This window comes from Ornithorhynchus anatinus, chromosome X4 (genome assembly GCF_004115215.2).
Source record: "Ornithorhynchus anatinus isolate Pmale09 chromosome X4, mOrnAna1.pri.v4, whole genome shotgun sequence".
Lineage (NCBI taxonomy): Eukaryota > Metazoa > Chordata > Mammalia > Monotremata > Ornithorhynchidae > Ornithorhynchus > Ornithorhynchus anatinus.
Genome location: NC_041752.1, coordinates 5,001 through 15,920, shown reverse-complemented (window position 1 = coordinate 15,920; position 10,920 = coordinate 5,001). Strand labels below are relative to the sequence as shown.

At 51.9% G+C, this 10,920-nt stretch overlaps 1 protein-coding gene across 1 annotated transcript; it reads right to left on the bottom strand.

The window, feature by feature from the left end:
* Window positions 1–3,565: 3,565 nt before the first annotated feature.
* LOC103166052 (putative uncharacterized protein DDB_G0271606) lies at window positions 3,566–9,431 on the bottom strand. Its single transcript, XM_029054472.1, has 5 exons — window positions 9,289–9,431; window positions 5,530–6,340; window positions 5,166–5,407; window positions 4,290–4,358; window positions 3,566–4,019 (listed from the first exon to the last, which is right to left on the bottom strand). Exons 1-5 carry the CDS (start codon window positions 9,304–9,306, stop codon window positions 3,723–3,725), a joined length of 1,437 nt encoding a protein of 478 aa, XP_028910305.1. The 5' UTR covers window positions 9,307–9,431; the 3' UTR covers window positions 3,566–3,722.
* Window positions 9,432–10,920: the final 1,489 nt, after the last annotated feature.

Genomic DNA, 10,920 nt, shown 5'->3' with positions numbered 1-10,920 from the left:
AGTGACTGGAAATGAGGAAGGAAGGGGAGGCGGAGCGGAAGAACAAGGGCATGAAGACTTGGCTAGAAGTGGGCAAAGTATTGCTCAACTGGACTGGCTGGGCGACCTGAGCTGGGACCTGGCCTGGGCCTCAGCCCCATTTTCTAGGGAATCTGTAGTCATAGCCTGGCCTGGCCATCCCTCTGGGCTTTCTTGGGTTGAGACTGAGAGCCAACCCTGGGCTTTGGACTTCCTGATCTGCCTCAGTTGGGTTTGCAACTGCTCAAGGGCAGGGGCCGTCCAGATGTTGGAGTTTCAAATAAATAGATGAACAGGCCTTGAGAGCATGTCTTCAGCCCTCCCCCCCTTGCCACCCCAGGCATCAGATTTAGTGACTAACGACACAGCCTCCCCCACTGGAGCCCTTTCTTAGCATCCTGCTGGGGGCTGGATGGCAGGAGGTGCCCTTTGATCCAGCAGGGGTCACCTTTAGTGGAGTTGCTCGATGACTGAGAGCTCCACTTGCGATGCCAACCTGCTCTGCTATCTCGTGGAGGAGCAATCAGGTTGGAAGTTTTGCCCCTTTCACACACCCGTTTCATCCTCCTAGGCCTCCCCCACACATCCAGCTGCTGTTCGTTGTCATTTATTTAGTAATGTACATGTATTTTCTCAAATTAATTAAATTGGGTATTTGTTACTACACTGTATTTGCTTACTATGGGTCAATCACTGTTCTCAGCACTGGGGTTAATCAGGTTAGAATAGATCTATTCTCTCATTCTTTGACTTGTATTTTGGGTCATTTCTGTCTATTCATCTCTCTGATTAGACAGCAGACTTCTTCAGATCAGGAATTGGGTCTGTTTCTTTTGTGTGTTTCCCCAGGACACCACTCTGGTCACAGAAGGCGTCAGCTACAGCAATCTGCATTTAGCAGGTTTCTGGCACGGTGCTCTGTATACAGTAGACACTCAAAAAATGCTTGTCTGCTGAGGCAAAGTCTGAACTGGATAGTCCCAAAACCACTGTGCAGAGAGCAATAAGGCACCCCAGTCTCGTCTCTTGTCAGTTTTCCCTAAACCTTATAAGCAAGGGCAGAAGCAAGCCAAAATTGCGCCAGCACTTTGCATAGGACTTCAAGGCTCTCCATCACCTTGCCCCTTCCTACCTCTCCTCCCTTCTCTCTTTCTACCGCCCACCCCGCACGCTCCGCTCCTCTGCCGCCCACCTCCTCGCCGTCCCTCGGTCTCGCCTATCCCGCCGTCGACCCCTGGGTCACGTCCTCCCGCGGTCCTGGAACGCCCTCCCTCCTCACCTCCGCCAAACTGATTCTCTTTCCCTCTTCAAAACCTTACTTAAAAATCACCTCCTCCAAGAGGCCTTCCCAGACTGAGCTCCTCTTCCCCCTCTACTCCCTCTGCCATCCCCCCTTTACCTCTCCGCAGCTAAAGCCTCATTTTCCCCTTTTCCCTCTGCTCCTCCACCTCTCCCTTCCCATCCCCACAGCACTGTACTCGTCCGCTCAACTGTATATATTTTCGTTACCCTATTTATTTTGTTAATGAATTGTACATCGCCTTGATTCTATTTAGTTGCCATTGTTTTTACGAGATGTTCTTCCCCTTGACGCTGTTTAGTGCCATTGTTCTTGTCTGTCCGTCTCCCCCGATTAGACTGTAAGCCCGTCAAACGGCAGGGATTGTCTCTATCTGTTGCCGACTTGTTCATCCCAAGCGCTTAGTACAGTGCTCTGCACATAGTAAGCGCTCAATAAATACTATTGAATGAATGAATGAATGAATAGGACACGGAACTCTCGGTCATCGAGTTATCTGCGATTTTATTTATTTGTATTGATGTCTACCTCCCCCCACTCCCCCCGCCCCCCAGAATGCAAGCTCATTGTGGTCAGGGAATATGACTGATTACTATTATACTGTGCTCTCCCAAGCGCTTAGTGCAGTGCTCCGCACACATTAAGTACTCAGTAAACACGATTGAATGAATGAATGAATGCATGAATGAATCGAGAAACTCCCCTCAGAGAGGCCCCTGCTGGAGCAGAGGGCGCCCCCTGCCGCCCAGACGCCAGCAGGACACCCAGAAATGCTCTGTCCGGGGAGGTTGTGACCTCTGTCCCATAATCACGCCATTCCTTCTGAGAGCGATGTCATTTAGAAACTATTTTCACCCCTCTCTGTGAGGGAAAGGGGCACCAGGATTTTTGGGAGCTCAATCAGTGGCATTCATTGAGCACTTACTCACTTGCTCACTTACACCTGGGAGAGTACAATACAAGAGTCCTGCCCCCAAGGACCTTTCGGTCTAGCGTTGGAGAAAGGTGTTGAAACAAACTGCGGATCTGGGAAGTAACAAAATATACGGAGCTATACATAAGTGCACATCATATAGCATGAGGATAGGATGAGCTTAGGGTAGCTTAGGGCTTACAGGCCCCAGGGCGGGAGCTGTCAGCACTCCAGCTGGTTATACAGTGACAGTGTTTTGGAGGTGGAGGCTCTTTTCCTGGAATTCCTATTAGCTCACTGTGCCCTGACACACAAAGGATCATGACCCCTTACCTTCTTCATTATGCCTGCAGCACTTTTGGGGTTGTAGTCCCTGTTTCTAACCCCAGGGTCCCAGTGCCCGTGGCTTTTCAGAATCAGGGGAAACTGTCCCAGGCCCAGTGGTGGTTTTATACCAGCTCCCTGTGCCTCTCAGACCTGGTCCCCAGAAAGGCTTGGGGTCCAGCTGCTCTGTCCTCCTCCCCGAGGGCTGGCTGCAGATGGGGGTACAGCCAGACAACCAACCAGGCTCCCCACACCACGCCCCCAGCCATGACGGTGAGGTCATGGCCTTGCAGGTTTCCACCCACACAGATCACTCTGGTACACTTGGGTTACAAGCCGCTCACTAATATTTACCCCCTTAAAAATTTCAACAGCAGCAGCCCCTGTGATGTTCCAGGGAATGGTGGAGAATCGATACAGGGTGGCAGAGGCTGGCCTAGTTTCATCGACGATCCTGCAGTGAAGTTTTAGCATCACTGCAGCTGCAGGATCCACCTTTTGACAGGACCACCCTTTCACTCTGGTACCCCTGCCCCCGGTCATCCAGCCTGAGTCCTCCTAACCTGCTTTCCTACTAAGCCTCCCATTTCTCTCCAACCCCAGAATTTGCACCTGCCTTTGGGCTGTATTTCCCTTTAAAGGTTGGGTCCCGATGATGATGGCAGTGGTGGTGATGACCAGCCCCAGAATTTGCACCTGACTTTGAGCTGTATTCCCTGTAAAAGTTTCTGGGGGTCCAAGAGCCTCTTGGTGTTTGTTCTTCAGGAAGTCCGCCCTCATCATCCCCCGGAATGTTTGAACAGGTTGAGCTAAAGGGCTAGTCCGTGAGACCTTCGTCTTTGGTCACACCAGGCTTTCCTGCCTGGGGTGGATCTGCTGCAGTGATGGTGATGATGGCAGTGGTGGTGATGACTACAGAGTCTCCCGGCAGGCCTGACATGTGCAGCGAGCCAGTCAGCCACCCCTAAAAACTGCAGTCATGATGGATACAAATGAACTCAAGACCTGGGAAAAAGTCATGTCACCTTTTATTGATACTTGTTGCCCCAGGACACTTCCAGGGGGGCAGTCAGAAGTGCAATCAGAAGGCAACTCTCCATGGCAGGAGAGGAACACACGTGATCAGGTCCATTTTAGTAACTTTTCGCATCCTGCTCTTCCCAGGACCTAAAAGCCTCCTGAGGAGGGAGCTGAGTAGCCCTGGTAAGGTGGGGTAACAGCGGGAAGGCTTGGGGGACTTTCTTCAAGGTGAGGAGTCATCGGCATTGGGCAGTAGGGGTCTGTGGCCAATGTCTCAGGATACAAGGGGTGGTAGGAGGGAGGCCAGGGCCAGGGAGGTGCCGGCAATGGCTGGTAGGTTGCGTGACCATAGGTAGCCCGGGGCATTGCAGGAACTGCAGCTTCAGGATGAGGTAGTTTGGATGTGGGATGCCAGCCTGTGGTGGGCCCTGGGTGAAGCCCACCCTACGAGAGAGAGAGAGAGAGAGAGAGAATGAGAGTGAGAAAATAGTCCATATCCACCTGCAATCATGATCACTGAATCACATGCCCTACTCTCTGACTTCTGATTTTATTTCCATCGCACAAGGAGGTCTCCCACAGACTCTCTTCCAAAAGAGACAACTCCAACTCCCAACAATATCACATATATGTGGAGAAAGGCAACATATCCCATATAGACTTTCAGTGCCTGACACTTTGGCGTTTTGGCCCCGAGAGAGAGCCTGTACTTACCATCTGCTTCATCAGCTTTCCGAGGTGTTTTTTCTTCTTCACACGCTGGTTACTGAACCAGTCTCTGACCTGCAGAGGAAGCAGATAGAAATGAGATTTCTGTAAGTAGATAGAAATTAAATTTCTGTCCTTTGTCTGTCTGGGCCTCATGCTCTCCCTTGCCTGGAGGAAGTTATTCCCTCCCCCTCCTCTGCCCTCCTCCAGCCCCCACCTGAAGGCTCTTCCCGGGTCTGAAACCCTCTTGGCATTTCCTGAGTTTCAGAGAATGTGTGGTCAGTCCACCTGCAAACCATGCCTGCACCCATGAAAACGTTGCTAATGAATCCCAGATTAAAAATAAGGCTCTTGGAGCCCTTGGGACTCCGGACTGTGAGTGGGTGGGGGGGTAGGGAAGGCATCCATCCCCCACATTCACCTCGGGGAAGGACTTGGCTCTTTGTGATACCATCGCAGTCCAGGGAAACTGCCATTGTCCACTGTCCCCCGCAGTTTATGTCTTCGCGGGAGTTTCTTGGCGGACACCGCTCCACCGAAAGACTGCCGCAAAGGCGGGGTCCGCCCTATTCCCCAGGAACCCCGACCCTGGCCTAAACCCTGACATTAAATAAAGAGCTAGCGAGAAGCAAGAGCTGGTGGGTGATCAATAGTGTCTAGTGAAAAGTACAGGCTCCTTGGTCGTGAATTTCTTAGGTGTACTAGAAAAAGTCTATTCAAATCTAAGTTTCCAAATCCAAGGAGGGGATGGAGACCTATCTGTGTCCAGAAGTGGGGGGTAAAAAAAAAAGTTTACAAAAGAGAGAGAAGAGAGAGCAGTGGGGGAGGTGGGGCTGGAGGGACCGTCCTGTCGCCCTCCCCATGGGCGATTCCCAAGCAAACCTGTCTCTCAGTCATTCCCAGCTGGCTCATCAAGGTTCGGACTTGGCTAGGGGTGACGTATTCATTCCTTTTGAAGTGTTTCCACAGGACTTCTAGCTGCTCTCGGCAAAACTTGATCCGTTTCCTCTTGTCTTTCCTCTCCGCTGCCACATTGGATCTGCCCTTTTCTTCGCTTTCCTCCTCCTCCTCCTCTGGCTCTGTCTGAGCGATTGTCATCGCCCAGTGGGGTGACTGGGTGAGCTCTGTGAGACCAAAAACAAGGAAGATGTCACCAACTTCCCCGAGGGACCTGTCCAGTCTGGACCTCTGTCCTTTCCAGGCAGCTCTCTGTTGCCCTCCCGGCTCCATCTAGGTGCTGCCTTACCAAGGGACCCTGGACACATCTCCTGTGCTGACTGATGAAGTCGCTGCTGCCCCTGCAGTGGTAGTTGCTGCTGCCCCTGCAGTGGCATTTGCTCGTTCTGCAGCAGTTGCTGTCCCTGCCGGAGTGGAGGGTCCTGCTGTTGTTGTTGTTCCTGCAGTGGGAGTTGTTGGCCCTGCAGTTGCTGCGGCCCCTGCAGTTGCTGCGGCCCCTGCAGTTGCTGCTGCCCCTGCAGTGGGAGTTGCAGGCACTGCAGGGTGAATTGGTGCCCCTGCAGTGGGATTTGCTGGTCTTTCAGGAATTGCTGACCCTGCTGTTGTTCCTGCAGCGAGATTTGCTGGCCTTGCAGGAGTTCCTGGCCCTGCTGTTGCTGCTGGCCCTGCTGCTGTTCCTCAAATGAGATTTGCTGGCCCTGCAGGAGTTCCTGGCCCTGCTGTTGCTGCTGGCCCTGCTGTTGTTCCTGCGGTGGGATTTGCTGGCTCTGTAGGAGTTGCTGGCCCTGCTGCCGTTCCTGCAGTGGTAGCTGCTGGACCTGCTGTTGTTGGTTCCACTCCTGTAATTGTTGCTGTCGCTCTTGCAATTGTTGCTGTTGCTCCTGCAGTTCTTGCTGCAGCTCCCGAAGTTGTTGTTTCTGCTGCTCTTGCAGTTGCTGCTGCTGCAGCAGTTGCTCCTCTTCATTCAGGGGATCGGCTTGGCCCAGTAATTCCTCGAAGACATTGCGAAGCACTTCATCTTTCAAAAAGTCCTCTTCGATGTCAAAATCCACTTGATCGTCCCATTCGGGGATTTTGAAATCCAACGAAGACGAAGCCATCTGGAGAGAGAGGCAGGCGAGGCCTTAAGGCTGGAGGTGAACTTGGGGCAGGGACTCCTGTGTAGATGGAGGGGGGCGGGGCGAAAGACTGCCCGAACCCCCCTTTCTTAGGTCTGGCCACGAGGTCCAAGACCCACGACGGATCTCCTCGCCCGTCTCCCGCGTCAACGGACGTGAGTCACTTTGTTGGACGTCGGGCAATCGGAGACCCGCTCTCTCAACTCACCCCCCGCTCTCCTCCACTCAGTTCCCTCTCAGAGCGGGACAGAGCCTCCTGGGGTCCCGCGGCCCAGGCCCGCTCCCTCCACTTTAGGTGTCTCCCCTACCCTTGGATCCCGGCCCAAGTCTGCAGCAGGGAAAATCCCAGCAAGTGCCCCCACTCCCGCCCCGGCCAGTCCCCCGCTCCTGCCCCCCACCCGCCCCCACCGACACTTACAGGGGGAAGCTCTGGATCCATGTCCCTTCCTTTCCGACTCTCAGACATGGGTCAGGAGAACATTCTGCCGGGACCCTGCCCTGTGCAGCCTATTAATGGCCTCGGATCCGGACCCTCGAACTCCCCGGGGCGCAGGTGACAACCCCGGAATCTTTCTCCATCCCCACCCTCCGGGGTGCGAACTCGCCGCGCGCCACCGCCCTACCCGCCGCCTCCCATCGTGTGCTAACGGGAGCTGTCCCACTCTTCAACTCTTACGGACCTTCAGGACGATAACATTTTTCGGAACTTTCTAGAGTTGTAGCCCCCGGCTGAGCCCTTTCCAGCTCTATCTTCGTTTTTCTAAATCAGTAAATCCTGTCGGTTCCATCTTCACGACATTGCTAAAATCCACCCTTTCCTCTTCATCATAAAGACTACTTTATTAAAGCAAGGATTTATCCTGTCCCGCCTTGATTATTCCAGCAGTCTCCTTGTTGACTTCCCAGCCTCCTGTCTCTCCCCACTCTAGTCCCTACTTGACTCTGCGGTCTGGATCATTTTATACAAAAACTTTCAGTCCGTTTTAAACACTACCCCCCCCCCCCCAACTTCAAGAACGGCTGGCGGTTGTCCATCTACATGAAACAGAAACTCATTATTGGCTTGAAAACACTCAATCACCTCGCCCCCTCCTACCTCACCTAGCTACTCTCCTACTATAATCCAGCCGGCACACTTCGCTCTTCTGAAGCTAACCTTCTCACTCCACTTGAATCTCGTCTGTCTCGCCACCGACCTCTAGCCCGCATCCTGCATTTGGCCGGGAACGTCCTCCCCTCTCATATCCGACGGACAATGACCCTCCCCTCTTTCAAAGCCGAACTGAAGCCTCATCTCCTCCAAGAGGCCTTCCCTGACTAAGCCCTCATTTCCTCTTGTCCCACTCCCTTCTTCGTCCCCCTTGCACTTGGATTTGCTCCCTTTATCGCTCCCTTCCTGAGTCCCGCTACGCTTAGGTACAAATCTGTAATTTATTGATTTCTTATAATGTCTGTCTCCCCCTCTAGACTGTCAGCTCGCTGCGGGCAGGGAAAGAGTCTCCCAACTCTGTTATGTTGTTGTCTCCCAGATGCTTAGTCCAGTGCTCTGCACACAGTAAGTGCTCAATAAATATGATTGATTTTCCCCTCCTCTGCTTCAGGATTTATTGGGCGGCTACTAGGTGAAGGGCGGGGGGCGGCGGAAGCTTCATGATCCTCGTCAACATCACTACCCCCATCCCTACTTCCAACCTACTTCTGAACTCTGCCCAACTGTTCTGTCATATCGCACCTGGCCGGCATCCCTCTTGCTGGCCCGGAGGATCTGGGAGACAGCCGAGTTTTGAGGCGGAGACCAAACCAGCGTTAGCTTGAGGTGACATATTCTCGGGCGATCCCCCTAGTGCTCCATGTCGGCAAACCACCAAATGGGCTGTAGACCTGTGTGGAGCCGAGGAGGGAGGAGTAGTAACAGTGGCCATAGTATTTAGTAAGTGCTAACTGGGTGTAGAGCACTGTACAGAGCTCTGGAAAAGAATGCTCTGGTGGGAATTAGGCACGGTCCAACAAATATCTGTAAGATACTGTGGATAGAGGAGCAGAATTTCAAGCTCCTCGAGGCTCCGACACCAATGCCATTGCAGCCGGTAACTGCTACGGAAGCCATGGAATTTCAAAGACGCTATCGTCATCACCTTTTTTTTTTTTTTAAGAAGACGAGACATCAAAATTGGGGCAATTAATGAAACGTCGCATTGCCCTCCGGTACTAGCAAAATCATAGCCAGGATCCTAGTGAATCAGCTAGTGAAGAATACAGTCAAGCGAACGGTCCAAAATCAGAATGTCCCTGAAATCACCCTTCCTCCAGAAGGTCTTCCTTGCTTAAACTTTCATCTCGGTACTCTATTTCTCCGTCTACGGCTGCTTCAGCCCTTCTGTGTCACGGAAGCGCTTGGGCGCTCACCCGTCTCCTCCTTGACTAGCGCTTGTCTTTATATCGTTACACTTCTTTGTCTCTTTTACCTGTAATGTATTTTAATGTCTGTCTTCCCCGCTAGAATGTAAGGCGGGAGTTGTATTCGCTAACTCTATTGTTCGCTCCTAAACGCTTAGAATAGTGCTCTGTTCAGAGCACACGCTCAACAAATGCTATTGGATAGATGATAGATAGATCGGGTTTGGCGAGGACCCTGCAATTTTCCTCCTTGTGCCACGGCACTCTACTGATCTTTTGTCTTCTTGTCGTCTTAGTCGGTGGAGAGATGGGGTGAAGGGAAAGAACAACGACAGAGGGTCTCTGACAGCAGCGAGACGAAGCTCCCCTTGCCTCCTGCCACCCCCATGCTCTCTGGCTCGTCTGGTTTCCGCCTTCCGCCTGGTCTCATCTCACCCGAAGACTGCGAGCTGGGCATGGGGAGTTGGGGGATGGAGGCTTGGAACATTTACGTTATTAAAAGTAAACGAGCGGCAATCATTTGGAAAACAAACCGTCGTCGTGTCTGTCATCGCCACAATCACCACCTCCACGAAGAAGTCCCACGGAGCAGGGCTCTTTACGGACCTCGAGGGAAAGAGCAGACACGGACCCAGCGCGCAGGTGTTTCACCTTGTCGGGCAGCCCTTCCCCAGGTGCCTCTGAGTGGAGACAAGAGGCAATCCCTTTTTAAGGTCCCAGAGGCTTGTGGGGGAGGGAGAGCTCTTTGCCCTATATAAGGCGTCGGTGGTGAAGGTGTTTTTAGGATGGTAAGTGGAAAGAAGGTGGAGGAGAGTCCTCTCGGTCCCTGGGAGCCTTTTAGGCTGCTGTTAAGACAGGGTCGATCAGCAGGGCGTGGCGGTGATGAGTCTTCTGCTCATCGTCTTCTGCACTCGCAGCGGGTCTCCGTGATTCTTCGATGAAAGTTCCTCACCCCCTTTCACGCATGAGAGGACTTTGGGCCTTCATCCCACAATTTAGGGGGAGTGTGCCACTGGGAACAGCTTTAGGAGGCCTCATTCATTAGGTCAATTACAAGTTTTGCTCGGATTCCTCTCACCCGCCTGTTTGCTGTCTCCTCCAGAAGATGGTGGGGCAGCTAGCTTCCTGCGCATGTGGGTTCACTCCTCTTATCCACAATTTTCGTGGATTATTTGACAGTTAACAGTAAATCCTGGATTTAACATTTTTACTTCCAGCATTAAATAGTAAGAGGTTTTAGCCTCTTTTAGAAACCGGATAGTATCAAATTTTGATGTGCAGCCCCTTTGTTACACATATTCATTCATTCAATTGTATTTATTGAGCCCTTCTATGTGCAGAGCACTTTACCAAGAGCTTGGAATGTACAATTCGGCAACAGATAAGAGACAATCCCTGCCCTACAACGGGCTCACAGTCTAAACGGGGGAGACAGATAACAAGACAAAACAAGTAGCCCCCCTCCTTATGGGTGCAAATTCATATACTGTCTCTCTTGTTCTCTCTCTCTCTCCATCTCCTTTTAGCTCAGTGGGCGCTCAGAACAGTATTTGGCACCTGGAAGGCTCTGAGACAGACCGTCTGTTTCTGTGCGCTCAGTGTTTTTTCGTGTTGCCATGTAAAAGACTCCATTAGCACCCTGTTACTAGTTTCCATTTACGAATCCCATCGATTCAGTCTTTATTTGAAAGCAGCCGATTATCGTGGAAATGTATCTAGGACACATTGCGTGGTGACTTGCATCCTATTTCTAGGATCTCCCCTAATCTATTTGAAGTAAATAAATTAATGAATCAACTTTCCCATGATCTTACGGCTCCCTCCAGTTATCACCCCAACTCCACTCCCGTCTAACGGAGCGGGAGACCGAAAGATTCCGGGCCTGAGAATCAGAAGCTGTGGGTTCTAATCCATGCTCTGCCCCCTGATGATAATAATCATAATTGTATTTGTTAAGCACTTACTATGTCCCAGACACTGTGGTAGATGCAAGGTCATTTCTTGTAATTGGATTTGACACAGTCCCTGTCCCACATAGGGCTCACAGTGTTAATCCCCATTCTCCAGAGGAGGGAACTGAGGCTCAGAGAAGTGAAATGACTTGCCCAAGGTCACACAGCAGACAAGTGGCAGAGCAGTTATTAGAACCTAGGTCCTTCTGACTA

Bases quoted from the DNA above. Each gene is read 5' to 3' on its own strand.
- LOC103166052 (XM_029054472.1), bottom strand. The intron at 4,359-5,165 runs GTTTGCTTGGGA...CTTCCTCTGCAG, and splicing joins TGGGAATGACTGAGAGACAG to GTCAGAGACTGGTTCAGTAA. The intron at 4,020-4,289 runs GTAAGTACAGGC...TCTCTCTCGTAG, and splicing joins GAAAGCTGATGAAGCAGATG to GGTGGGCTTCACCCAGGGCC.